Genomic DNA, 27,715 nt, shown 5'->3' with positions numbered 1-27,715 from the left:
TTCTCCACCCTTACACACTTACTGGGAAGAAAACATTCATACTTTCCTCACTTGCATATTTTCACACCTAGTTGGGCAAAAGTATTTTTCCTCCTTTGCTGGATACTCTAGTTGCAAGCAACAGCTAGGTTTCTGTGAACAAGTAATCAAAGCATTTAAAAACATTTGAATCAGTCCATTAGCCAAAAATAAAAAGATTATTTGTGGGGAGAGGTATTATGTTCCCAGTTTTTATATTGTCTAATTTAAAACATAAAACAGGGAAATTTTATTAGTAAATATATTTTAAAAGCTCTCTGAAAATGTAAGAAATGCCAGAGAGGTTTAATTTGGTAATTGAATGAAATTATAAGTTCTTTGAGATTCGGCAGGGCAAATGTGAGGTTGGGAGGGCTCAACCATTGTGAGTGGAGGGAACTGAAGAGTATGAGAATTGATAAAACTTTAAATGAGAATTTGATAATGGGATTATCTTTTGGCTGTTATTCATCCACTGTCATAACTACAACGAATATAAATCTCTTTATGTTATTTACAAACGCCTGTCCTCTGCTCTAGTCCTGTGTCTCTCTTTTCTCACTGGACACTTCTACTTGACTGTCCCATCTTTAAACTCAAGCTCGTAGTGATTCCCACAAACTTCCCCTCCAAATTTCATGTTCTCTATGAAAGAGTATTCACCTAGATTTTTTATTTTCCTACGAGATCTAGTCAGTTACTAAGTCTTACATTGATCTCTATCATTCTATTCTCATTGCCGTCACCTGAATCCAGAAATATATATTCAATGGCTCCCTGTTGCTTGGGCACCACTTTCCCTGCAACATGCCAGTCTATGCTTATTTTAGATAACTACCATCTGTTAATTATAGTGTGCCTTTTACTTTCAGAAGTGTCTCTTGTTTATACCATAAACTTTGTGTTCACCCTACCTATTACCTGCACATGAAGTTCAAACTTTGAATTAAGCTCACATTAAGTGTTCTTGTACTATACTCCTGGGTGTTTTCACTTAAACTCTCATACTTTTGTTACTACTTGTCTGAGTCTCACCATCTGCACAAGTAGTTGTTCTTCCTCTGTCACTCAGTGTTTGCAGCCTTATATTGTTTGCTTAAGTTTGTTGGATATGGCCTCAAAGTCCCCTGGCACATTGTAAGCTCCTCCAGTGTAGGAACCCCATTTGATAGAAACTGTACTCTGTTTCCTCAGTAGCATGAAGCAGTGTATATTAAATGTTCAGTATAATCATGCACTGGAACCAGAGGCAGTAACTTAGGTTAGCATTGCTAAGCTATTATTCTGGGGCAGAGCATATGAATCATTAAAGTGATTTGTACTTTCCTGTTATTTAGTAAGTGCCTTCTCTTATTCTTGTCAAATTTGAATCTGAAAACTTTCTCTCTCCATGTCCATTTAAACAGCATGTACCCTTCCAGATTTTTAAATGTTAATCCTGTTTCTTCTTTTTTGTGTGTGTCCTGGAATCTTCCTGGTCTTCTTTCTTGATGGGAGTAGTATTGTCATTTGTTATTTTTCTTAGGGAGTCATAGGCTTCTCAGAGAGTCTGAACCTGGAATCAAGTCTCTATTATCCTTGGGTGTATTTCTTTGTGTTTGCCTAAGTGTTTTACCAAGTCCAACTAAGCACTCAGAACATGGTGTAGGGACTAGTTCAGCATCTGGGGCGTTTATGACATTTATCACTGTTAAGCTTCAGAGATATTCCAGCTGGTTAAATGGTTAATCTCCCTTTCGCAAGATGTACTTTCAGTCAGAACAGCCTGCTCAGGCTGTTTTCTGGACAGGTAACATCTTTCGCACTTTTCTCCCTTGCTAGATTAAGTAATACCAGGTAGGGTTTTAGAAGTTAAACAACAAATATGACCCTTCATATACAACTGTGGTGAGTCTGGATATAGAAAGAATGCTGTCTAAACAACAAGTATCATAGAAACTAGAATGTGTAGGGCTTACCAAAAAATGGTGAAGACATTGCCTTCCAAGTGTCTTTCGAAGCCCTCAGGCTTTTTCCGGCCTCAGCTCTCACTGGACCCCACATTCTTGCACCCTGGACATTGGTCTCACTGTAGAGGCATTCTTTGTTTATGCTGGTCACTCTGCATGGTTGGCCTGCTCACTTCTCTCCTTGTTAAAAGCTTTCTCATTCTTTTAGCAGACATTTATTGAGCATGTACTGACTGCCAGATTTTGGGCTGGGCCCTGGGGATACAAAGATGAGTAAGGCAGGGTCCCTCCTGTTCTGCCTGAAACTCAGTGCCTTAACAGGGGCAGCACGTGTAAACAAATTTTTCCACATAGGCTCATCAGTGCAATGGTAGATAGATGCACAGGGCGCCTCAGAAAGGGGTGTTTCTTATTCTTGGTTCAGCTTTCTAGTGTGTATTGTGCTTCCTGCTTGGCACTGTCCTGTACTTTGTTCACGCTCCTCTTTAACCTTGCCCTCAGAGTGGTTTGCCTTATGTGTGTCTTCTCCCCGACCAGAGGGCCAGCTCCTTGAAGGCATTAAGATAAGGCCACAACTTCTGATTCATACTTGTATATTCCCTAGTCCCTACCATAGGGCTTTGCATATTTTAGATTTATTTATACCCTGCCTTGTTCCATAAGATACATCCAGTACCATGTGTTAAAAGATAAAGTAATTGAAGAACTTGGGGTAAAATAAATATGGAAGAAAAGGATGAAATCAGAGGTGAGGTTAGTACCTGCATATTAAAAGCTTCTTTTTTCTGCTGGAAGAGATCCATAGCTTTGGCTCTGAGCTCCTTAACTAATGCAGAGAGGAATATAATCATTTCTATGCTTTATGGAATGGTCATAAAATGGAATTTTTAAAAAACTTGTAATGGTACCTGAGGACCAAGAAAACTCTCTTCTCAGATCACACTGTGTGATATTATGCATTAATCCCTGTAGTAATTAGCCTAATTAGCCTAATGATTTTCATAGAGCTATTTCAGAGAATGTTCCTTGGTATAGATAAAGTTTGGCGACTTCATAAAGCCACCTCACCAAAGATCACCTAATCAGCCAGGAATCTTCAACTTTTCTGTAGAATGGTGTCTTTTAATCTTTTTTAAATTCATGGCCTCTTTCAGGAAACATTAAAATCTCCATACTTCCTCTCCATTCTCATAAACATCCCCTCCCACTTAGGTCTATAATATCCAACCTCTTATCCTCACCAGCCAAGAGTACCTCATCTTTCATTTTCTTAAGTTTATATTATAAAAATAAGTTATATAGTTTCCCATATATAGTTAAATTATTATATTGAATATGACTTTCAAACTATACATCCTATCCTTGTTCTGCCAATCTTGGGAGTTTCTGGAATGCCACCTACTCTTGATTAAGAATAATTTTTCAGCTGCCTGGTTAGCTCAGCTGGTCAGAGCACAGTGTTGTAGCACCCAAGATCAAAGGTTCAGATCCCCATACCGGCTAGCCACCAAAAAAAATAAAAAATCATTTCTCTAGAACCATTACTTTAATTGGCCCATCTACTAAGATTGGTAAACAGGATTCCAGCTTTAATTCAAGGAGTCTAGTTAGAAGAATTTGTACTCAGGATTTCATTTCAGGAAAGTAAGTCAGCTAGCATCAAGCTTTGATCAAAACTCTCAGCTTGACAACTTCTTTAAGCCAAAAAAAAGAGAATGCTGTACAGAATTCTTTTCTTGGAATTGGTCAAGAGTTGAGGTAGATGTGCTGGCATTTTAGTTTATCAAACAACTTTTGCCAAGGCCAGGCACTGTTTGTCAACACCATGATTGTCATCCAAGGAACTTTTTTTCCCTGTCATGGGTTTCAAATTTAAAGCAGGCATTGATTTTCCCAGGATCCAGCTAATAAAATTGAGTATTTACAGTGTGCCAGGTGCTCTGCTACATGCCTTTAATTTATAACAAGCTTTTGCTTTCTCTCATTTAATAAACCTCAAAAATGACCTCCATTTTACAAAAGAGAGAGACCAGGAGAAGTTGAGGGATTTGCCCAGGGTCTTCTAGTCCATACCCAGCAGAGCCAGACTTGAGGTCTGTTGCTTTTACCACATCACAATGCTAGGTGTCATAACCTGGTCCCTCTACCTTTGTAAAGTCTAATGACACTTTTATTAACAATAAACCCCATAGTGGCAGAGCCCTTAGGAATTCTTTACAGGCTCTAGGTTTTTCCTCCTCAGCTTTGCTCAGATTAGTAAATCTCCTAGAAATAGTGAGATTCTCTGGCAGATTTCCAAGCTTTTAAATCTCTTTGGAGTTTAAAGAGTATTTATTTCAGTTATGGAAATGTCCCTTTAAATACATGAATATTACCCTCAAATAATAATGAATGCTGGGCCTAGGGCTTCTCATTTTCTTAGGTTTTCAAGCTTCCCTGAGCACCTGTGTCATTTAGCTGAGCATCAGCTTTTTAGCTTTCTTAGCCATTGTTGGAGTCGTTATCACTTTCTCATTAGATGTAAGTATTTTCTTTTCTTTTCTTGTGAAGATTGCCTTAAAGAAAACTTTTTTTTTTTTTTTTGCAATTTCAGTTTCTGAAAGATTTCCTTCTTAATAGTCAGTGTTCTGATTTTATGGCTAGTCTTTATGTGTTCTCTCTGACTTTGGAAAATTGTATCAAATATCCCTGATTCTCCATTCCTCCTCCCTTAAAGATTCTGCTGTTTTCCTGATTCTATAGCCCCTTCTCCATTCTGAAACTAAAGAGCAAGATCTGAGATGTTTCTCTTCATCTCCCCAGTTCACACAGGCAAAGATTTGCCAGGAGAGAGATTTTACACCATCTTGTGAGCAGCTCTAGGTTTGTTGTTCTTTTTCACTAGATTCATTTATGTCTAAGTTAACTTTCTGCTTTTCCCTTTCTCTGTTGTCCTCTATACTTTTCATGTGTTTGAAGTCCATACTCTGGTATTCTACATTTATTTAGTTTCTCTACAATTAACTTGCTTTGTACTTGAGTTAACTGCTACATAAAAAGGGCATCAAAGCAATGTTGATGATCAAAGAAGTATGCATGTGCTTTAGGAAAACAGCTACTAAAAAGATTGAGTTGTGAAAAGGTATTACTTGTAATTGATTCCAATTCAATGAAAATATAGCAAAAACATTAATATCTATTAATGTCCTTTATTTCAAGCAATTTTTTTTTTTTTTAGTGGCTGGCCGGTAAGTGGATCCAAACCTTTGACCTTGATGTTACCATCACCACACTCTCCCAGATGAGCTAACTGGCCAGCCCCCTCAAGCAATTTTTGATTAAAAAACATAGTGCAGTTTAAATGTTTTGTTTGTGTTGGTTATAATAGGATTTGCCATGTATCTTTCACCCCTTTAGTCACCCTTTAGATTGTCCTATGAACCTTCTCCACACTTTCTGTGGCTGTCCTTGAATGTTGTAGAATCCTGACAGGGTCAAGTGGGCTCTGAAGAGCTTCTCCAAGTACCTCCATACATTCACTGTCACCCTTTCCCTGGGGTATGAAGGCCTTTGGACTTTCCTTGCCATTAGAGTTGACTTCGAGAACCGGCAGTCGGCAGTTGAGGTCCTCATGCTAAACACAAGCCCGGCACTCCCTTGGGAAAACCAGCCTCTCTGCTATGCCTCCTGTCTTTTCCCTGAGGCATCTGATTGCTCCTCTCTCTATGGACAGTGTTTTATAGCTGGCTGTGGAGCTACTGCCTGGCTGCTTTCTCCGGGGTCCTCAGAGTCCCCTTTTTTCCTTTTTCCTGATGCTGGGCTGACAGATCAAATGGTCCTATGGGCATCTGGGGCAAGTCTCGGATCTGTAGTTGGAGCTGTGAACCTGGGCTGTGTCAGAGGAAGCTTGGCTTAAGTCTAAATAAACCTATCAGACCAGAGTCCAAGGTCCTAGGGTCACCTATAGAACAGAGGTAAAACTCCAAAGTCAGTGCCCACTCTCCCTCCGAAATATCTAAACTCAACTTGATGTTGAAATGGGATAGTAAAATGGGAGTGGGTGTGATTTAGGGAGAGCTGTATCTGCCCTGCACAGCTTTGGGGGCCTGATACAGTGGTCCCAACAGACCCGAAGTCTGATTCCAGTGGAATGTCTGGGCAAGTGACTTAACCTCTCTGAGCCTGTTTCCACCTATAAAGTGAGGAGAGAGAAACCTAACAAATAAGATTCCATCAAGTATCTAAGTTAAGGCAGCATTCAATAAATACCAGCTCTTGTATGTTCTCACTAATTTCATCCATAGACCAGAGAAGATAGGGTGGGGGTGAGATGGATGCAGAGTAGAAGGAGGGGTTGCAGAGGGAATGATTATTATGGGAAGGTGATAAGAGCTATATCTGTACACTGTAGCTAAGCTGTGAGAAGAAAGCAGAGAGGTGTAAATGCCAGGGCGGGAGAGGAGAAGCAAGGAGATTGGGAAAAAAGCTGAGCCAGAAATGGAGAGTCCCTGTCCTGTGTATCATGCTCCTGGAAGTTCAGCATGACAACCAGCTTCTCACAAAAGCTTCCCCTTGTAGGGCAGTGATCCATAGAGCTAGCAGACTTTGCTGAGCTCAATACATGCAAGAGTAATAATACCAAGTACCATTATTGAACCAGATGGGAATAGGTTCTGTCGCAGCTGCACTCTTCAGTGTTCCAGGGAGGGGTTCAGGCGCCCTGCTCCTCCCTCATTCACTGCTTTGTGTACTGTCTTTCCAATGAGATGGTTAATTTCCTTGGGAGCAGGCAATTATCTTTGTCTCCCCTCCTGTGCCTAGCATAGTACTCTAAACATTGGTGTTTAGTAAACATTTAAGCAAAAATAAATGTATTATTCTGAAGCACAGCATCGTCCCCTGCTCATTAAGTGATGCTACTGATTCAAAAGTTCTTTTCAAGACAAGTCCTGACAGCTCCTTGGGAGGAGGTCAGAGGGCTGGGTGTGGGAGGACAGGTCCCATAGGACTGCTGCTTCCTGCCACAAAATAATTGTGCTATAAAATTTTAAATTATTAAAAATAGGGTAGTGTGGTTCCTTCCATTTTACAGTTGAAGAAAGAGGTTCAACGAGGTCACACAGCTTGTATATGGGCTTCTGGTCCTGTGCTCTTTCTGCTCTCCTAACCCACGGATCTGCCTCCTGCCCAACTGATAGGCCAGGCTGTCCAGCGGGGCGCCCACTCCGCGGAAGTGGCTCCTTGTCTCACCTTCCATCCTTCTGCATTCCCACCCCCAGCACCTGCTGTGGGCCAGAACATTTCCAGATTACCTGGTGTGTGCTGTCCCTGAGAGGGTACACAGCTCGATAAACACGGGTCAGATTCCCCGAGAGGAAGGGGTTGATGGAGATTAATTTATAGGGCTCCTCTGATGCCCGGCACTTGCTGGGCACTGTAAAAATGCCCGTGTTTCACGGGAGGAGGGCTCCTCGCCCCTACTTTTACCCTCCATAAAGAGAGGCTCAGAGGGGTGAAGAACGACTTGTTGCCGGAAGCCCGGTGGGAGTGGCGAGGGAATTCCAGGAGAACGGCATTGCCGCCGGGCCCCTGCTTGCCCGGAGCCAGCTCCTTAGCCTGAAGGTGGTGGGCCTCGGCTCGCACTCCCTGGAAGAAGCGGTGCCCCCGTGGGGGCGCGAGTGCGGGTGTGCGGGTCGGTGCGAGCTGCCCTGCAGGGCGGTGGAGGCGCGGCCGCCGGGGCGGGGCCGGGCTCTCGGAGGCGGCTCCGCCCCCGGGGCGCGGGTTTAAAAGGAGGGAAGGCGGGAGCCGCCGGACTCAAGCAGCTGGCATCACGCCGGAGGGGAACCGCGGCGCGGGCACAGCCATGACCCGGCGGGCCGGGGGCGCTCGGCTGCTCGGCGGCCTCCTGCTCTTAGCCCTGCTCGCTGCCGGCGCCGCCCCGCTCAGCTGGGATCTCCCGGAGCCCCGCAGCCGAGCCAGCAAGATCCGGGTGCACCCGCGGGGCAACCTCTGGGCCACTGGTAAGTCTTCCGGGACCCGGGCCAGCGCCCCTCTCCTGCTCAGACTTCATTTTCCATCTCAACCTTATGGCCGCTCCTAGGCCCGTACACCAGTGTCCGAGCAGGTGGAGGCCCTAGGGCTTCTTTAATTTAAAAGATGGGGAACTTGAGACTCTGACAGGTCAGTGAATTGGCTAAGATCACTCAGCCAGTTTAAGGCAAGAGCTGCGGCTAGATCCTAGATCTGACTTTGAGCTGGAAGCCCCTTTCTTTAGACTTTGCTGACTCTTCTAACCTCAGGCATGTCTTCTCTCTGCACTTCCATCTTCCAGGCACATCATTCTCCACTTTTTTCCCTGCACTGTCCCGTCTCTCCTCCAAGCAGAAAGCACAAATGGCAGAATTTCTCCCTGGCCCTTGGCCATTCCACCCTCCTTCCAGCTGTGCCATCCTCTCCACCCACTCCACCTGTTGAGGAAAAGCAGAGGTAACAGGCTTTGCCACCGCCAAGGTGTTTTTGTGGCTCCTTGGTGAGGAGGAGGAGTAAGGTTACATATCTTCCTGCCACTAGAACTGAAACATGGGAGAGATGAGGAACTTTTCCGCTAGGGTGATGCTCGATCCCTGACTTCCTTGTGCCTCGGCAACTCCTTTCTAGGTCACTTCATGGGCAAGAAAAGTCTCGAGCATCTCAGCCCATCCGCGTTGGGGACAGCTCCTCACACCTCCCTGAGGGACCAGAGACTGCAGCTGAGTCATGATCTGCTCAGGATTCTCCTGCTAAAGAAAGCCCTGGACATGAGCCTCAGTGGCACAGCATCCCATACTCAGGTGAGCCAGGCCCCTAACCCAGTACCAGGAGGGCTCAGCCAGGGCCACCCCTGGATCTGGCATGGGAGGGATTACCACTTAGGGTATGACTGACCAGCTAGGGTGTGATGGCTGTGGACCCCAGAAAACCAGGGTTCCAAGCTCTCATTATGACCCAGGGCTCAAAGGGGGAACAATCCAAAGAAAGGAGGCTGACCTTCCCAGCAAACCCCATGGAAAGTAGGGAAAGAAGTTCCCCCTCACTCATCACCCAGTCTAAAGTCACAGAGTAGAATTACCCAGCCTCTTGCAGCAGGAACTTTCTCCCCAAGTCCACACAGCCTTGTTCCACCCAAGCTGTCCCCTGCTGCATTTATCAAGTCCACCTTTGCTGTGCCCTGTGTGTTCTTGTAGTCAGAGCTGGGACCTTGAGGCCCAGAGAGGAGAGAAGTCAGCAGCCAAGACAGAGCCCTGACCTTGTTCACCTTGACCCATGCTTTTTCCATTCCCTTATCTGCCTCAGCCAACAATGGCTGGGTGGGTTTATTGACTTCAGCACTCTTGACATTCTGTTGTGGGGGCTGTCCTGTGCATGGTAGGATGTTTAGCAGCATCCCTAATCTCTACCTCTAGATGCCAGTAGTTCTTTCCCTTCCCCCCAAGTTGTGACAACCAAAAATGCCTCCAGACATCACCAGATGTCCTCTTGAGGGGAGGGCCCAAAATCATTCTTGGTTGTAAACCACTGACCTATGGGGTTTAAGGCCCCAAAGCTCGAGCCAAGCCAGCCTTAGTATCTAGCCTGGTTGAATGGTGGCTCCTTCATTCCCTGCTCCTGGTGCTGTCCCCACTGTGCATCACCCTCACTGCTATTTGTTGAGTGTGATGTGGTAGAATGTAGGCTCTGGCAACAGCATGCTGGGCTCATAAGCTAGCTACTTAGTAGCTGTATGAACTCAGAAGCATCACTTACCCTCTCTAAGCCTCATCTTTCTCATCCATAAAATGGAGATAAAAATAGGCTCACCTCCCATTAAATGAGACCATTTATGTCACATGCTGAGCATGGTGCCTGGTGCATATCAAGCCCTTAGTAAATGGGAGCTCTTACTAGACTGTATGCTTCCTGGAAGCACATGTTGCTGACTCACTTTTGTATCCAATGTGTACATTTCGAAAAAAGGGAAGAGCATTCCCTAGAGAAGGTTCAACCCCATCCTCAGCCAACATCCCTGACTTCCTGATGCACAGAACCACCAGCCCTTGGGGACCTCAGATGTAAGGGCTAGGAGCTTGGGCTGGCTAAGTCTGAAGGGAGACAATGGGCTGTTGGCTTTGAAGGCCTGAAACACACAGATCAACTAGAGAATCTCAGGAGTAAGCCGTTCCTAGCCCTGGGTGGTGTGGCTTAGTTCTGGTGCAGAGCTGGGGGTGGGGGAGTGAGGACACTGACATGGCCCAGAGCCAGGGACTATACTTGGATTTACTTCCATGATCTCCTTTAACTGTCACAACTTCCCTGTGAGGTTTGGGCTGTATTCTGAGAAAACCACTGCCCCTGCCTCCTCCCAGGCCCTTCAGGGTACTAGGGCTCATGCCTTAGCTGACAGCCTGCCCCTGCCAATTCTGTGGATGCCTAGCTCTTAGAAATGGCAGGATGCCCCTATCATTTGTCTCCCCTCCCCAGGTCAATTCTTCTGTATGTTTCCCTTGAGCACAGGAGGCTGCTGGTGCAAATACTGCAGAAGTGATGTCAATAATGGGACAGAGAGGACAACGCGGCTTAGATTGTGCCCACCCAGGGAAGGTGCTGAATGGGACCCTGCTAGTGGCCCCACCTGGATGTAAATCCAAAGCTCAAATCTCTGTTACTCCATTACTGTGATTTCTGGTTGTGTCGCCAGGAATATCACTGATGCAGACACAAATTAGTTCCTGCTGTATTTCTTGCTTCCCTGTTAAAGTTGTGAATAAAAAACCCTGCTCTTTACATAGAATGTCTGGTCTTCTTCTAGCTACGGTTGAGGGAATGAGAGGCAAAGGGGGCTGGAGGGCGGGGTGTTCAGTGAGATGGGCTGGCTTCAAAAAGCCCAGAACACTCCATGCCATGGCACCAGACTGGCACTGACTCAGGACTCCTACTCATTCGTTATTCAGCAAACATGTGCTGTGTGCCGGGTCCTGTGCCAGTCGCTGGGTTCTACTCTCACCTCTACGGGGCTTTACTTACCACATCTCGTTTCATCCTCACGCCAAGCTTTGAGGGGACTGCCTAGCGCATGCAGGGAAGAGCGCCGAGTCGGCATCCAGACCCCACTGTCCACTTGCTCGCTCTATGGCCTTCACTAGGGTTGCTGGAGTTAGCAAATAAAAACACAGGACACTCCGTTAAACTCGAATTTCAGATAAACATTTTTTTTCGTATAAAATGTCCTAAATATTGCACGCAAAACTCATACGAAAAAATTATTCATCGTTTACCTGAAATTCGAATTTAACTCAGTGGTCCTGTATTATATCTGGTTTTGGGGCACTGACTGCACCTCTGCGGGCTGCAAATACCTGATCCTAAAACGGGCGGGTATTTAGTCCCTCAAGCTCCGCTCGGAGCTGACTTCGGGGAACCCCTGACTTTACGTCACTTTTCCCGGAGCTCTTACCCAGAGAACACGGGACCTAGCCCAGCGAGGTCGCAGCGCGGAGCTGGCGGCGCTCAGGGAGACTCGGCCCCGCCCCCTAGCAGGGGGCCACGCCCACTCCTCGCGAGAGGGCCGCGCCTGCCCCGGAAGGCTCCCGGGCGGAAGTGTGGTGACGGAAGTGACAGTTGCCATGGATCCCGCGGAGGACTGGTTAGTGGAGTCCTTGCGCTTGTAAGTCGCGTGGGGCTGGGAGACAGGATCCCGGCTTGGAGGTGGCCTGGCGGGCGGATGGATGCGGGCAGAAGCACGTAGGGTATCCCAGTGTAGGCCGGCGGTGGCCACGAGGCTGAGCGGATGCGGAGAACTCCTGGGCCTCGGCCCCCGCATCTGGGAAATGGCACCTGCCTGCGTGCTCAAGTTGTGCGAGGTACTAGTTAAGAGTAGCGCTTGTGATGGGTAATAATAACATAAATGACCAGTTATTTTGCGCCAGCTTCTGAGTTAAGACCTGAACACAGATTATCTCATTGATTCCTTATATCAATCTTGGGACGTCTGGGTGCCCTGGGAGTTCCACAAATGAGGACAGAGGCTCAGGGAGATAAAGTAATTGGTCTGATCCCTGGCCTGGTTCCAGACACACAGTGGGTAAAATGCGAGGCAAGAGTAAGTCTCACGTCTGCCTAATTCCAGAGCCTGGGCCCCTAGCCACGGAACCATGCAGCCATCTCAGAGTTCTTTGACAGCTGTAAAGTGCCATGCACCGTGTGATTTTGTGTCCCTGTCGTGTAGGTACCAGGATTTCCATGCATTCGATCTCTCAGGAGCCACTCGAGTTCTTGAATGGATTGGTAACAAAGGTATGCCCTGCCTGGCTCTGAAGGAGCTAGAATACCACTCCTCAGGCTGGGTTTTAGGGGTTCAGCCAAGTGGGACCCAACCCATTCTTCCGGGGCACCTGAGGACCTCTTAGTCACTAGTAGTAACTAGTGCTCCACCAGTACTTATATTCCTCTTTTTAAGATCTTCCACCCCCTGATACAAGGCTGCACGCCGATGGGAAAGGAATTTATATTTGGTTTGGGGAATTTGGCAATTTATAGACCCAGCCATGATCTACAATCTTTCTAACAATTTGTCACAGCTACTTCTGCTTCTTTTTTCCAGGAGTCTTTGTAGCTGGCTATGAAAGCCTGAAAAAAAATGAAATTCTTCATCTGATACTACCTCTCAGACTTTCTGTAAAAGAAAATCAGGTAACTTGAAATATAAATGCTTAGTATATGTGTCAACTTTATTTATTAAACATTTGTGGAGTTCCTGTTATCTGCCAGGTATTGTTCTGGATTCTAGAAAGAGAGAGAGACAAGCTCTGGACCTGTCCTAATAGTCTAATAGAGCATTTATGCAGAAAGATAAATGCTATAGAATGTCCTGTGGTTTACAGAAGTGTACTAGAAGAAGGAGTCAGTTTTACTTTATCAAAAATAGACTTAGGAAGCCATTAGAGTATAGAGGGTGGTCAAAGACCATAGAATTGTTAAGATCACCTAGGATGAATGTGTAGTATATAAGGAATGAGAGAAGACAGCTAAGGACAGAACCTCAGGGAACACATTTAAGGGATGGTTACAGGAAGATGAACCCACAAGGAATACTAAGGAAGAATAGTCTTTGAAACAGGAGGAGTCTCAGAAAAGGTCAGTGTTTCTGAAACCAAGAGAAGAGAACGTCTCAATAAGAAAGAGTTGGTGGCTGTCTAATGTTGCTATAAAAACCTTTCAGATGAGGATTGAAGAGTTCATAAGATTGGCAGTTGGGAAGCTCGTGGTAACCTCTGCCACAGCATTTTTGCTGGTGGTAGTCAGGGCCAAAGACTGAAAAGAGGGGGAAGTGGAGTCAGGAAATGTAGGGAGTGAAGAAGCTACAGCAGTAACTAGTCAGAAACACAGGTTTAAAGGAAAGTTTCCTAAAGACAGGAGCATGAGCAGAGTTACAAGCTGTGGGGAAGTAGCCCCTGAAGACAGAGGGTAAAAATGCAGGAGTGGGGGAATAACACAGAGAACATGATCCTGTTTCGAGAGATAGAGGTTGAGGATAGATCAGGACTCCAGGGGAGGGAATTAGTCTTCAGAAGACAAGGGAGGGTGAGGCATACAGGCAAATAACGTTGGAGGGTCATGTGGGGGCAGGAATTTGAGAGGGTTTGCTCCTGAATTTCTTAAATTCTTTAATGAAATAAGAAACAAAGTTATCTTAAGCGGTGACCATGTTATGGAGTTGAGTTGGAGATTTAGAATAGAAGAGGCTAGACAAGGACATAGAAAAAGATTAAGCCCAGGGGAGGCTAGATCCCATGCAGCCATGGCCCACTGTTTCTTAAAGTAGGTTGAGGACCACCTGTACCAAATACATTAGGAGTACTGGCTAAAATGCATATTCCTTGACCCCTTCCCAGAACTACTGAATTAGAATCTGAAGAGGCTAAGGCTCAGAAAAATGCCAAGTTTGTACTCACAAAACCTAGAGGCTATGGAAGCTATAGGGTGGCCTGGCTTTTGTTCTAGGGGAAAATCACCTACCTAGTACTCCTGATCTCCCTCATCCCCACCATTCACGCTTAAGCCAAGGACTCACCCAGATTGAGCCTTGATGAGAGACCTGATATAACTCCCCCTTCACCACTGGGTTTTCCTCTTTTCCTTTTCCCCTGCCTCTGGTTCCTTACATGGAGGTAGTAGAGTCTAGTGGCTCAGAGCATGGGCTTTGGTTAAACAGACTTGGGTTCAGATTCACAACTTAATACCCATATGACCTTAGAAAAGTTGCTTAAGCTCCCTGTGCCTTAGTTTTGTCATTTGTAGAATAGGGATAATTAAGTCATAGAGTGTGTATTAGTCTGCTTCTGCTGCTTATATCTAAATACACAGAACTGGGTAATTTGTAAGAAAATGAAATTTATTGCTTATAGTTTCGGAGGCTGGGAAGTCCAAAGTCCAGGGTAACACATCTGGTGAGGGTCTTTGGTGATGGTTTTACAGCAATGCAGGGTTCTCAATGGCAGAAAATGGCAGAGCAGAGAGAGACTCTCACATGCTCTCCTTTTAAAGCCTTCAGAACCACACCCCTGACTATCATTATTAATCCATTCACTATGGCCTGGTCCTACAATCTAATCACCTCTTCAAGGTCCCACCTTTCAGTTACCATAATAGGATTTGTCACCCTCAACAGTTAAGAGTGGGGATTAAACTTCAATAAAGTTGGGGGGGGCATCCGATCTACAGCAGGGTCATTGTAAGAATTAAATGTGATAAAGCCCTAAACACAGTGCCTGATACAGTGAACACTTGATAAGTGGTAGTTGTTATTTTTATTGCTAGAAGAACCCAATTGTCTTCCACTGGGAGAACAGGGTGAGAAATGGGGATGTGCTAGTTGGCTGATAATCCCTGTTTTCTTTATGAAGCTGTTAAGTCTCTGTGACTCCTCTAAGAAGGCCTGGAATATAACGCATGTGCTTTAGTGCAAGGGGCTAGTGAAAGGCTAGAAGGGTTTTGGATATGTGGGGAAGAAAGGAAGCTCAATATGTAGGCAGCTGAGACCAACATTTACAAATAGCAGCACATCATAGGGAGAAGCCTCTGTCGCCAGCTGAGCGGCTCCCGTGGCCTCCTGCCAGGCCAGGATCTGACTTCTTATCTAGAGCTTGTCTGAAGTATTCCTTTGACAAGCAGGCTTTATCTGATTGGCCACCCCTTTGTATTTTAGGGTTTACTCCCAGAAAGAGATTTCAAAGTACACCATGGAGGATTTTCAGACCAGTCTGTCTTTGACTTAAAGCATGTGCCAGATACCAGGTATGGTCAGTTCTGCGACCCAGACCTTCCATTCAGGATGGGATGGCTGGAAATGCTCAGGGGTATCCTGCTTCTTGATTCCCCCCACCCCAGCACATGGGCATGTGTGAGCACACACACACACACACACACGCGCGCGCGTACACACACACACACACACACACACACACACACACACCCCAAAGAAATTTTTGCTGTGGCTTCCCAGTCCCCCATAGCCTTTTTATTTCTTTTTTTTTTTTTTTTTTCCTCTTCACCTCAGAGGTCAGCCCCACAGCCCTTTTGACTAATGTAACCAACAGGTCACTAGAGTTGGTGCAGGGAACAGACACAGGATAGAAGGTTGCTCTTAATTTCTGAGAGAGCTAATGGTGGGTAGTTGGGCAATAGTAGCTCAGTTGGGAGAGGCTGAGAGTCTCTGGATCAGGGATGTGTGTTCAGGCTCCACACTGGTGTCCTCCCTAGGTGACCATCATGACACTGGAAGTCTGGGCTCAATCCCATGACTCTCCATGAGCTGTAGACCTGTCCCTAAAGCAGAGTAAGCCTGCTCCTCATCTATTAAATGAGGGTGGCTTGTCTTGATGATCCTGCAGTACAATTTCCTGATATGAGAAGTGGAGGGATCCCATGCTGAGTGGGCTGGTGAGGGGAAGGGGGGTATGTGGGTGAGTGTCCCACCTTCTGGACTAAGATTTTGTATTTATCCTGAATAGATTGCTGGTGACCAGTGGCCTTCCAGGTTGTTACCTGCAGGTATGGCGGGTTGCAGAGGACAGCGGTGAGTGAATTTGACTTGGTAGGGGTTGGGGTTCTAGGAAAGTGTGTGACTCACATGCCCCTGTCCCCTAATCTGAGCCAGATGAGAAATAGACTCAGAGCCAGGTGGGAATTAAAATGCAGTATCTACTTTAATGCAGGAAAGATGAATTAGCAACCACAACATGGCATGCAAGCCCCACACGGAGCTTCTTGTAAGTTACTCCAGGAATTGAGTTTACCAACCTAGTCGTAGGTGGAGCACCCAGAGAACTACAGGCCTCTCCCCTGGGCAGGAGCAGAGGCAAGGGCAGAGCTAGGGCTGGTCAGGTGAGCTCACCTCTTGGAGGAGGAGGAAGTGGCAGCAGCAAAGAGGTCACTTCGCAGGCAAGGAAAACAGTGAGTGAGCATGAGGCCAGGCTGGCCAGTCTCCCACTCAGAGAAGTCACTCTGCTTCCCATCAGGGGAATGGAGAGAGGAGCAAGAAATACTAATCCTGTCCATTCTGTGAGTGGAGGAACGTTCCCTCAGGGGGAATAGCATTCCCTCCAGCTGTGGTTTGAGGATCAGGAAGGCAGGTACCACAGCATGCATCTCTGTGTCCTAATGCAGCCTCTTCCATCCATCCCTCAGTGATAGCACTGCTTGCCAGCATGGCCGAGTGCCTCAGACGCACAGGCAGCTCATCTTGGAACTGCCCCTTTAGTTGTGCAGCGCTCCGCCCCGGTCCCTATACCACCTCATTTGGAAGCCTCCCAGAAGTTGTCCACTGGCTGTTGGCATCTCCCCAAACTTCACTGCTGCAGAAAGGCAGTTCTTGTGCTCGTTTGCTTTCTGGAGTCACTGACCTTGTGGGCTTTTCTTGTTGTTTTCCATGTCACTCGTACTGTGCTATAGCTTCCAGTTGTTTGTATCAGTTACTTGTACTTGTGGTGGTTTATTTGTTTTTAATTTTATTGAAATATGTTTTACATACTATATCATTTTAAGTGTACAATTCAGTGATTTTTTAGTAAATGTAACAATTGTGCAGGCATCACAATAAATCAGTTTTAGAACATTTTCATCTCCCTAAGATCAATTATGCCATTTACTGTTAATCCCCATTCCCACACCTGCCCCAGGCAACCCCTAATCTTTCTGTCTCTATAATAGATTTGCCTTTTCTGGACATTTCATATCAATGGAATCATACAATATGTGGTGTTTTGTGTCTGGCTTCTTGCACTTAGCATAATGCTTTTGAGTTTTACCCATGTCGCAGCATATACCTATAGCTTGTTCCTTTTTATGACAGAATAGTATTCCACTGTGTGGATGTACCACATGTCGTCTATCCATTCACTAGTTGATGGATCCAATTTTTGGCTATTATGAATAATGCTGCCAAGAACATTAACATACCAGTCTTTGGGTGGACATATGTTTTTATTTCTCTTGGGGAGACACCTAGGAATGGAATTGCTAGTTTGCATGGTAAATTTATGTTTGATATTTTAGGAAATTTTCAAACTTTCCAAAATGGCTTCATTAAAATTCCCACCAGCAATGTATAAGGGTTCCCATTTTTCTGTGTCCTCATCAACATTTGTTGTTGTCTGTCTTTTTTATTAAAGCCATTCTAAAGAGTGTGAAACTGTGTATCATTGTGGCTTTCATTTGCCTGTCCCTAAAACGCCGTAATGTGGAGCATCTTTTCATGTGCTCTGTATATTTGGTGAAATGCCAGTTAAGATCTCTTGTCCGTTTTTTGATTGGATTGTTAGTCTTTGTTGAGTTGTAAAAGTTCCTTGTCCGCTCTGGATACAAGTTCTTTATTAGATGTGTGTTTTGCTAATATTTTCTCCCAGTCTGTTGCTTGTCTTTTCATTTTCTTAGTAGTGTCCTTTGAAGCATGAAAGTTTGAAGTTTAAAGCTGGCCGGTTAGCTCGGTTGGTTAGAGTATGGTGCTGCCAACAACTAGATTCAGGGTTCAATTCCTGTGGTCAGCCAAAAAAAAGTTTTAAATTTTAATGAGGTCTAGTTTATCGATTTTTCCTCTTAGGAACTGTGCTTTTGGTGTCATATGTAAGAAATTCTTACCTAACTCATAGATATTTCTCCTATGTTTTTTTTTTTTTTTTCTCAAAAGTTTTGTTTTAGCTCCAACATTTGAGTCTGTGATCCATTTTGAGTTAATTTTTATATATGGTCTGAGGTAAGAGTCTAAATTAATCTTTTTTGCATGTCCCAGCACTATTTATTGAAAAGCCTCTTCATTCTCCATTGATTTACTTTGGCCCTTTGTTGAAAATCAGTTGACTATAAATATAAGAATTTATTTCTGGACTCTCAGTTCTGTTCCACTGATCTATATGTCTGTCCTTAGGCCGGTTACTTGTAGTGGGACAGCAGTGGTTTAAAGATGAGAGGGAGAGGAGTCTTACCAACCATTTGGAGGTGCTTTTGTCCTGACAGTGCATGGGTACAAGGTGTCGCATAGAACCTGCCCCCAGCCCTAGGGGAGCTTGCTCTGACACTCATATCGGTATGGAAAGTCAGATAGAGTCATCTTCCTCTAGATATTAGTGCAAAATATTCCAGAGCTGAGGGAAGACTGGCCAGCTATCTTCCTAGAAGCCTAAAAGCACAATGTTATTTTGGTGAATTTTCCAAGGTCCAAGTATTGACCCACAGCCTTGATGTCTCAGAAACCTGATTTTTGTCAGCATATCCAGGACATATCTTATCTAATCTGTTTATGGAAGCAAACATACTCACTAGACTCACAATACTGCTAAATAAACTGGAATGCAATTTTATTAGTTTATAATGAAAAAAATAAGTATAACTAAAAGCAGAAAATTCCAGGTCCTTATGACTACCTTGCTTTGATAAACATAACCAAAACAAGAGGAATCAGCTCAGGGGTTTCCAAATTGCTTTTTCATAAGCCAGCTTAGGCAGTCAGTGTGAAACTTGTGAAAGCATTGCTGCCCAGGCCCCAGTTGCTGCTCATGCCCCTGGGGCCGGGCCTGAGTCCCCTTCTCTTAGTTCTGGGACTGTAGAAACCTCTGAGTTGGATGAATACAGTGTCTACAGATCTCAGCTGAATGTCACTTGCTGCTTCTACTTGGAACTTCAGTATTCAGTCTTGGTGTGGCTCCCTCTATCCTGGACAGACCCCAGCATTTTCTTTGCCTCCATGGCTAAACAACCCCCTCTCACAGACACCACTTTCCTTTAGACGTGTTGCTACTTTTGCTCAGGATTGCAGGTCTGGGAGCTATTCTGACTCCTCGTGTTACCTTTGCCTATCTCTGCTCTGACCCATTCTGTGTTGGTTTAATTTTCAGAAACAACCTTCTTTCTTTTATTTCCACCTTCTTGGAGGTGCCTCGCTGTGTCGTTTTTTGCTTTTGTGGTAGTTTGTCTTTTCAGTTTGGGGCTGGTGTGGTAAATTTGGTGTGGATTTCCCAGGGGAGGGCATTGTATCACTGACCAGAGAAAGAAGAGAAAAACTGATTTCTTTCCTACTGTAGTTATAGAGCAATTCCCCAGCCAGGAGGCCTTCAAGCCTTTATTTTCCACTGAATCTTTCAAATAGGTCTTCTCCATCCTCACATCAGGGGGCAAATCACATCTGATGGTTCATCCACTGGCTTAGAGCAGCAGGTCCCGGGAGAATCTGTTCCAGGCTGCCCAGCATCTGTGGAAAGAGAAGGAGCCACCCAAGAGAGTCAGGCATCCTTCACTGGGACTGGCTTAGATTGCAGCCTCGTTGGCACTCCCTAGAGATAAACTCTGGTCCTAAGGGTCAACTGTGGTGTCTACTCCGAACCTCCACAGCTCCTGTGGTGGGAGCAATTAAGTTCAGCAAGTCTGGGTTATACGCACTGAAAGTCCCGTGGGCTTTGGGAGCAGTGCCCAAGGGTCCCCTGCATGCTACCCTAGCCCCCACATGTCCCTGTGTGCACTTCTTGTGTGTGAGCTCTCTGGAGGGGACTGGCTGACATGCACTGGCTTGATGAGCCATGAGTGTCTTTCCTCTTTCTGCCTTTTACCTCCCCTTTAGAATTGAGAATATGGGCCGAGCCCGTGGCGCACTTGGTAGAGTGCTGCACTGGCAGCGCGGCGACGCTCCCGCCGCGGGTTCGGATCCTATATAGGACTGACCGGTGCCGGTCACGAAAAAAACGACAAAAAAAAAAAAAAAAAAAAAAGAATTGAGAATATACATAGACCTCCAGTTTCTTCAGAGAATGTGGAAACCAAATAATGAGCCTCCTCTTGGAGCAAGAAAATATAAAATGGAAAATATGAATTTCCCTTTAAGTAGTTTTTACAGCAAATGACTTGTTCTGAACTGTTATAAATGGCACCTGTCAAGAGAAGCTCAAATGTAAAATACAGAGACGAGAACCTGCCTGCTTAGCCAAGCAGGATGGGACGAACAAATAAAACTAAAATTTGGGCCAGACCGTGGCTCACTTGGGGGAGTGTGGTGCTGAGAACACCAAGTGAAGGGTTAAGATCCCTTTACCGGTCATCTTTTAAAAAAAAAAAAAAACCGACTAAAATTTGACTCTACTTAAGGCCTAGTCTGTCTTTGTTCCATTCAGTGTAAAAAACATGTGGACTTTCTTATTCAATTTACATTTTAACAACAACATCTGCAATGTAACCTTCGCTTACTAGGCTTTAGCAAATTGCTTGAGATCATGGAACATGTTTTTGAAGAGATGATGTTAGTTCATGAACTCTGCACCTGTTATTTTTCACTAAAGGTGTAAACAACGTCAGCAGCGTGTTCGTGTTCATTCCTTTTCCTTTTCTCTATTCATTCTCCACCGAACTGTAAAAAGCCAGAACTGCTTCTGGGGTTTTGAGATGGCTGCTATGATTCATCATCTCCCATTTGCAAAAAACAGTTCGTAAGACAAGTTATAAAGAGATTAAAGTGCTTCTGACAGTTTCAAAAATGTAAACATAACCTAGAATGTTTATGTCTCAACATCCTCTCTTGCCAACTGTCAGCTCCCTTCCTTCCTTGCCCTTGTAAGTGTACGGGGAAAGATGCTGGCTGGTCTTCACCATGTAATGTTTCAAACCTTCAGTAACATTCTGGACTTAAGCCTTTTCCCCTTTTTCCCAGATGTCATTAAAGCTGTCAGCACCATTGCTGTGCATGAGAAAGAGGGGAGCCTCTGGCCCAGAGTAGCCATCTTCTCCTCAATGGCACCTGGAGTCCTCCATGGGGTGAGGCTCAGCAGTCTGAAGATTGTGGATCTGGAATCCCAGAAGACCACATACACCTCAGGTAGTGCAGCAGTCCCCCCTTGCTGGCTCCTCCAACCAACGTCTGCCTCCCAGCTCAACTCAGCCGCGTTCGAAACTTAGTTCCACACTCTGTGCCAGATGCTGGGGAAACACAGTGAATAACAGGCCAGCCCTAGCCTCAGGGGGCTCTCATTCTGGGGTGAGGAGAGGCAATCCCAGGGACTGGCACCCCTGGCTGAGCAGACTATGGCGGGTGGGAATGGAAGACATGACTGTGGGAGGAACTTGTGCCCAGCCAGCCCTGCCAAATTGCCAGACCCATCTGACTCCAGCAGCTTTTCTCCTTTGCTCTTGGTTTTCCAGACATCAGTGACAGTGAGGAGCTGAGTAGCCTGCAGGTCCTAGGTGCAGACACCTTTGCCTTCTGCTGCACCTCGGGCCGGCTGGGACTTGTTGACACCCGCCAAAAGTGGGCACCGTCAGAGAATCTCAGCCGCAGCCCTGCATCTGGTGGACAGAGATGGTGTGCAGAAATTGGAGGCAGGGGCCAGAGCCCTGGGCCCAACATTGCCAGCCTTGGCTCAGGTGGGCAGCTCCGTCTCCTTGACTCCCGGAATCTTTGCCATCCTGTGAGCTTAGTCCAGTGCCCAGTGTCCACACCTAGCCCCGACCCAGAGCTGCTGCGAGTGACTTGGGCCCCAGGCCTGGACAACTGCTTGGCCATTTCAGGTAATGCTGAGCAGGATTTTGTGTGTGTTGTTTGATCTCTCTCTTCCAGGGGACTATATGGTGTCAGGAAGGAGCCTGGCCACCTCCTAATAAATCTGGCTGAACAAATTAAAGTTACCCACAGAAAGGTTCCAAATTAACTCTCTCAGTTCTTCAGGTCAGGCCGTTCTCCACCCTGGCTACTAAACTTCCACACATTGTTAGCAGGCCTTTCCTAGCCTAATAGGAATTCAGGTCTCAGGTCAGTCAAGGAGCCTACAGATAGTAAGATGCTCGAATGGCCATGGGGCTGTACCAGGAAGAAGTGACAGGATCTCCAGGGTGCTTCTCAGCCTACTTGCTATTCAGGTTATAGCCAGCCAGCTGGGTCTTTAGGCTCCTGGGTCTTGTCTTGCTGTATCTAGTTGCGTGGGGGTATTTAATGAGGGTATCTAAAGCCAGTGGGAAGGATCCGCTGAGAGGGGGAGGGGCTGAAAGAATAGACGAAAGAACATGAAAGGATGATTGTGAGTGCCAGGAGCCAGAAAGAGCAGAAGAGAAGAACCAAGCTTGAGTACAGGGATTGGTTCTTTAGGAACAGGAGGACAGCAGGTTAGGATGAGTGTGGATGTCACTAGACTGTGGGAGCACATGAGGGTGTTCCTCTCTAAAGCCTTCTGTTTTCCCCATCAAGTAGCAGACAAAGCCATCTGCTGAGAGGGACCTAGAGGACTTTTTGAAAAAGTCTTTTAAGCCTCAGTTTCCTGGGGAAAATAATAGTACCTGCTGCATACAGTTGTGAGGATTAAAAGAGATAATGCCCGGCACATAATAGGTATATAGCAAATGCTCATCACTGTGTGCCCCAGGAGATCAGCTGCCAACTCTGAGGGCCTTTAGGTATCATGTTATTGTTTGGTTCTTCAACCTGTAGCCCATTGTGGTACCATAGAGCAAGTTATAAAAATTATTTTGGGGATTTAATGTTAATTGTCTCTTTTCTGTGTTCTTCCTCAGGTTTTGATGGGACAGTCCAGGTCTATGATGTCACGTCTTGGGATGGAATAGGGAGCCAAGTAGAACCTCTCTTTACTCACAGAGGTCACATCTTCCTAGACGGAAATGAGACGGACACTTCTCCACTGGTCACGACCCACACCTGGCACCCCTCCAAACCAAGGACTTTGTTATCGGCAGCAAGTGACGCCTCTCTGCATGTGTGGGACTGGGTGGACCTTCGTGTCTCCTGCTGACATGAGAGTCTTTCTGCCCAGGTCTCTAGAAGGAGGAGCTGTTGTAATAGCAAGGATACTGACATAGGACTCAACTGACCACAGGTCCTTGTTCCCAACCACGTGGCCTTGGGCAAGGTCCTCCAGCTTCTCTCAGCCCCTTTCCTTATCTGCAAAATGAAGACAGTAATAACTACCTTGCAGTGTTGTTGGGAGGTTGGAAGTGATGTGTTAGAGAGTGGCTGGTAGGACGCCTGGCACCACGAGTTATTTGGTAGCTACTGTTAGATCTGGGACTTCCCCCAGAGTTAAAACAGCAGTGATTTGTCCCTTGTCGTCTTCACAGTATCATAGAATCAAGAGCTAATGAATGTAAACATGTTCTGTGAACTTTTTTACAGAATAAAAAAAAGTATAAGGGCCAATAAACATGAAAAAAATGTCAAGCCCAGTAGCAATTAAGGAATAGCAATTAAAACAAGGTTCTGCTGTTCTGCCTGGTAAATTACCCAATGTTAAAACATAATTGCTTTAGGGCCGGCCTGTGGCTCACTTGGGAGAGTGTGGTGCTGATAACACCAAGTCAAGGGTTAAGATCCCTTTACCGGTCATCTTTAAAAAAAAAAACAAACATAATTGCTTTGAACAGCTGAGAGAGCTTACGTGATACATGGCACAGAAGGGCAGCGGAGCCACATGGCTCTTCGTCCAGCTGTGGGATATACCATTGTTGAGTTAATGTATCCAATACACTGTTAAATGACTATTAAAATTTTCTAATCTTTTGCTGTTACAGATAGTGTGATGAACAACTTTTGTACCTGTGAGTAATATGTCTTTAGGATAAATTTCTAAAAATAGAATTGCTGAGGCAGAGAAGATATGCATGTTTAGGTTTTATAAATACTGCCATAGTGCCCTCCATAGAGATTTTGCCATTTTGTGCCCCCGCCAGCAGTGATGGGTCTGTTTCCGTCTTCACTGACAAAGTCTGTTTAGTGGCTTTGTGACCTTTGCCAGTCTGATAAATGAAAAATCATTACTTGTAACTTTAGTTTGTTTCTCTCTTAACATAGGAGGTTGGGACTTCTTATATTTAAACACCTGCAGCACTGGGAGTTCAGGCAGAGGCTGGGCTGTCCTCTCGGGTGGCTCTCACTGGAACACAGCCTTCACCACGGTGGTGCTTTCCCACTCCTGTCCCGCCGGGGGGAGGCCCAAGGGACATTTCTTTTTGGTAGCCCCACATATATACAATTTCTTTTTGAGGGCCCATATATATACAATTTCTTTGTAGTTTGTAGCATTTATTGAAGGATTTTCAGTAATTTTGCTTTTGAAATTTTTGATGATGAGTCACAATTTGGGCTTTGATTTTAAAATAGCTCTATTGAGATATAAGTCACATACCATATAATTCACTCATTTAAAGTATACAATTCAATGGTTTTTGGTATATTACATTATTAATTTTTCAAATTTGTAGTAAAATATATGACAAAATTACCATATTAACCATTTTAAAATATACAATTCAGTGGCATTACTTCATTATTAAATTCAGCGTTACACAACCATCGCCATTATATATTTCTAAAACTTTTTCATCACCTCAAACAGAAATTCTGTAACCATTATGGGTGGGCTCTGAGTTTTTGGCTATCAATTGGGCATACTTGATGTATTCCTCAGCTCAGGCTGCTGTGACAAAATACCACAGACTGGATTGCTTAAACAACAGAAATTTACTGCTCACAGTTCTGGGGGCTGGGAAGTCCACAGTAAAGGTGCTGGCAAGGTACGTTTTATCCTAGGGCCTCTTCTCTTGGCTTGTAGGCTGCCACCATCTTGCTGTGTGCTCGTGTGACCTTTTCTTTGTGCTTGCTGGTGGAGGGAGAGCAGGAGAGATCTCTCTCTTCCTCTTCTTATAAATCCACCAATCCTGTTGGATTAGGGGCCAACCCTTTTGCCCTCACTTAACTTTAATTACCTCCAAAGGCCCTATCTTCAAACAGTTACACTGGGGGTTGAGGCTTCAACATGAATTTGGGGGGGACATGGTTCAGTCCATAGTAGCACTTGAGAATTATTTTGAAGTGAATAAAACCTAACAAATCTCAAATTGAAGTGAATTTCTTCTTTTTTTTTTTTTTAAGTTTTTTTTTTTTTTCATTCTAAGATGTTGCAGAACAGTTGGGGGAGATGGGGAGCGGGGAAGGGAGAAGGAAATAGGGTGGGAGAAGGAGGAAGGAGGGAGTCATGGTTGAGGCCTGAGGCACCCCCTGCGAGGCACCCCCTGCATTCCTGCACGGGAGACCAGGGGACTTCCAGCAGTGGTTCAGTGGTTGCCGCTGGGGTGGTTGCAGATGTCAGAGTGGCATGACCGAAGCCCTCAGTCCCCCACTTCCCCAGCTTGGTAGCCAAGGGCACTTCTTGTGGTGGCTTGATGGTCATCCCTGGGCTGGTTGCAGATGTTGGGGGCATGGCTGAAGCCCCTGGCCCTCCCTCTACCCTGGCTTGGGAGCCCAGGGGGCTTCCAGTCCTTTTAGGTTTTATAGGTGTTCTTTGGTGACATGAGGCCTTTACTAGTTAATATCAAACTTTGTCCCTGGTCTGTAGGTATTTTATTTTTTCCTTCAGTTCTGTATTGGATTATTTGCTGTTCCTACCACTTAAATTCTGCACTGGAACTAATTTGTTATCCTTTGCTTACTTCTAAAATGGGGGGACAAGCACTTGAGCCCTGTAGTTGAGCTAAATTGCTGCTTTGCTGCTAATTCTCTGGGGAAAGCTTTTCATGGAGCTCGGGTTTTAACTGTTGACCTTGTATGTTCTTCCAGGTCTTGTAGGGTCTGGTACACCTGGGTCGTGTGGAACCTCTGGTCTGGGCTTGAGACTTTTCAGCAAGCTGCAACCCCTGCAGTTCTGTATTCCTGACCAGTCACCACTGAGTTGTCCTGCACTGATTGGGGTCCAGATCAGCTGTCCATGCTGTGCTCCAGTGTTCCCCCTATGGGTCCGTCTCCCCCACTGCCCGCACTCCAAACACTGCCAATGGGGAAGGCTGTGTGCTGGTCCCATGCGATAACTCACAGCCTCTGAGTGGCTCCTTTTTTCTGTTGTCTGTGGCCCCTTGCCTCTATGTAGGTCCATGGGAGCATTGTTAGTTGTCTTGCTGGCCTGGGGGCCACCAAGGCTCTCCTCTCCCCTGCCACCTTCAAGCAACTTCATCTGAAGGGCACAACTGTGGCTTTTGCCAGTTCTTGCTCTGTGTGTCACCAGCTCCTGCCTAGAAGGGGCTGGGATTTGAAGTGGTGGGAGTGATCCTTTCTTTCTCTCATTGTGGCTTCTCCTGCCTTCGTGCACTCTGTAGGTCTCTCCTCCTCTTCCCTTGAACTCCAGCAGCCCCAGCTTGGCAGTCGTTGCTTTTTAATAGTTGTAAATTGGTTGCTTTGTGGGAGAGAGTGACGCTAGAGACCATCTATTCTGCCATCTTAACTGGACCTCCATGAAGTGAATTTCTTGATTGATTAACAGTTAAGTTGATAGAATGTTACCTTTTGGAGATGTGTAATTTAAAAATTTTAATTTCAATATGTGATCATTCTTACCATTTTCTGGAATTTTCTTCTGTAGATCTCTTCCAACTCTGTGTTCAGAGATGTCCCATTGGTAGCTTGAAATCAGCCATGGTGGAAATATTTATGTAACCAAGCCCAAAAGATCTAATTGAGTTCAGTTGCTTGTTATGCCAAGAGTCAGAGAGACAAAACTTAGAGCTGGGAAGGATTTATTACAGCTGGGAGAATGAGCAGAGGAGCAATGTCACCCTGCCTCCCCTTAAGTTTAAGCTTTTTAAAGAGAAAAAAAGGAATGCAGATATGTGCGAGGAAGTGATTGGGGAGAGGAGGAAGCACATGGCTTGAGTCAGAGGTCAGGCTCCCATTATGAACAGGGTTCAGGGGGTCAGTGGCCGGTGATCTGGGGAGCCTCAGATCCCTGATATCATTTCAGGGCTGGAGTCCTTACTTCTTGGGGCAGGGGGGAACTCAAAGACAATAACCTTAGCCGAGCCTTACTGGAGGTTTTAGGTACCTGACTCAGAACCTTGACTAATGTGCATGCCTAACACAATCTTCTCTAAGCAAGAGTATAAGTAGGCTGGCCAGTTACCTCAGCTGGTTAGAGCGAAGCCTTGTAACACTGATGGTTCGGTTCCCTGTAATGGCCAGCTGCCAAAAAAAAAATGTAGGTTAATAACCAGCCTGGCCTTTCTTTGGAATGCCTTTGTTCAAAAAGGTCACTTAGGAAAGCGGAAGGACGGGAGGGAGACTCAGCTCTGATTCATAACCCTTAAGCATACAGAAGCTGTGTAAATGAGCATAGGGAGGAAAGAGAAATCCCTACTGGGGCTCAGTTTCATTTACACCTCAGAAGTTGGCAAATCTACAAACAGGGCTTTTTTTCCCCCAGAGAGCTGGATTACCAGCATGCCACTGACTA

General features: G+C 45.6%; 2 protein-coding genes across 3 annotated transcripts; both read left to right on the top strand.

Moving 5' to 3' along the window:
- Nucleotides 1-7,792: 7,792 nt before the first annotated feature.
- On the top strand, nucleotides 7,793-10,693 carry NMB (neuromedin B). Of its 2 annotated transcripts, none has more exons than XM_063091902.1 (3): nucleotides 7,793-7,966; nucleotides 8,604-8,776; nucleotides 10,476-10,693. In XM_063091902.1, the coding sequence occupies exons 1-3, from the start codon at nucleotides 7,810-7,812 to the stop codon at nucleotides 10,638-10,640; spliced, it is 495 nt and encodes a 164-aa protein (XP_062947972.1). In that variant the 5' UTR covers nucleotides 7,793-7,809; the 3' UTR covers nucleotides 10,641-10,693. The 2 variants fall into 2 exon arrangements, with proteins under 2 accessions (XP_062947972.1, XP_062947973.1); XM_063091903.1 differs by having other exon boundaries at nucleotides 10,443-10,567.
- Nucleotides 10,694-11,584: 891 nt separating this feature from the next.
- On the top strand, nucleotides 11,585-24,470 carry WDR73 (WD repeat domain 73). Its single transcript, XM_063091337.1, has 8 exons — nucleotides 11,585-11,625; nucleotides 12,187-12,254; nucleotides 12,562-12,650; nucleotides 15,166-15,254; nucleotides 15,971-16,035; nucleotides 21,148-21,312; nucleotides 21,636-22,001; nucleotides 22,998-24,470. Exons 1-8 carry the CDS (start codon nucleotides 11,585-11,587, stop codon nucleotides 23,231-23,233), a joined length of 1,119 nt encoding a protein of 372 aa, XP_062947407.1. The 3' UTR covers nucleotides 23,234-24,470.
- Nucleotides 24,471-27,715: the final 3,245 nt, after the last annotated feature.

Source organism: Cynocephalus volans, chromosome 3 (assembly GCF_027409185.1).
Source record: "Cynocephalus volans isolate mCynVol1 chromosome 3, mCynVol1.pri, whole genome shotgun sequence".
Classification (NCBI taxonomy): domain Eukaryota; kingdom Metazoa; phylum Chordata; class Mammalia; order Dermoptera; family Cynocephalidae; genus Cynocephalus; species Cynocephalus volans.
This window is presented reverse-complemented; position numbering and strand designations above follow the sequence as displayed.

Bases quoted from the DNA above. Each gene is read 5' to 3' on its own strand.
- NMB (XM_063091902.1), top strand. From the start codon at position 7,810: ATGACCCGGCGGGCCGGGGGCGCTCGGCTGCTCGGCGGCCTCCTGCTC. The intron at 7,967-8,603 runs GTAAGTCTTCCG...ACTCCTTTCTAG, and splicing joins GGGCAACCTCTGGGCCACTG to GTCACTTCATGGGCAAGAAA. The intron at 8,777-10,475 runs GTGAGCCAGGCC...CCTTGAGCACAG, and splicing joins GCACAGCATCCCATACTCAG to GAGGCTGCTGGTGCAAATAC.
- WDR73 (XM_063091337.1), top strand. From the start codon at position 11,585: ATGGATCCCGCGGAGGACTGGTTAGTGGAGTCCTTGCGCTT. The intron at 12,651-15,165 runs GTAACTTGAAAT...TTTGTATTTTAG, and splicing joins TTTCTGTAAAAGAAAATCAG to GGTTTACTCCCAGAAAGAGA. The intron at 16,036-21,147 runs GTGAGTGAATTT...CCTTTTTCCCAG, and splicing joins GCGGGTTGCAGAGGACAGCG to ATGTCATTAAAGCTGTCAGC.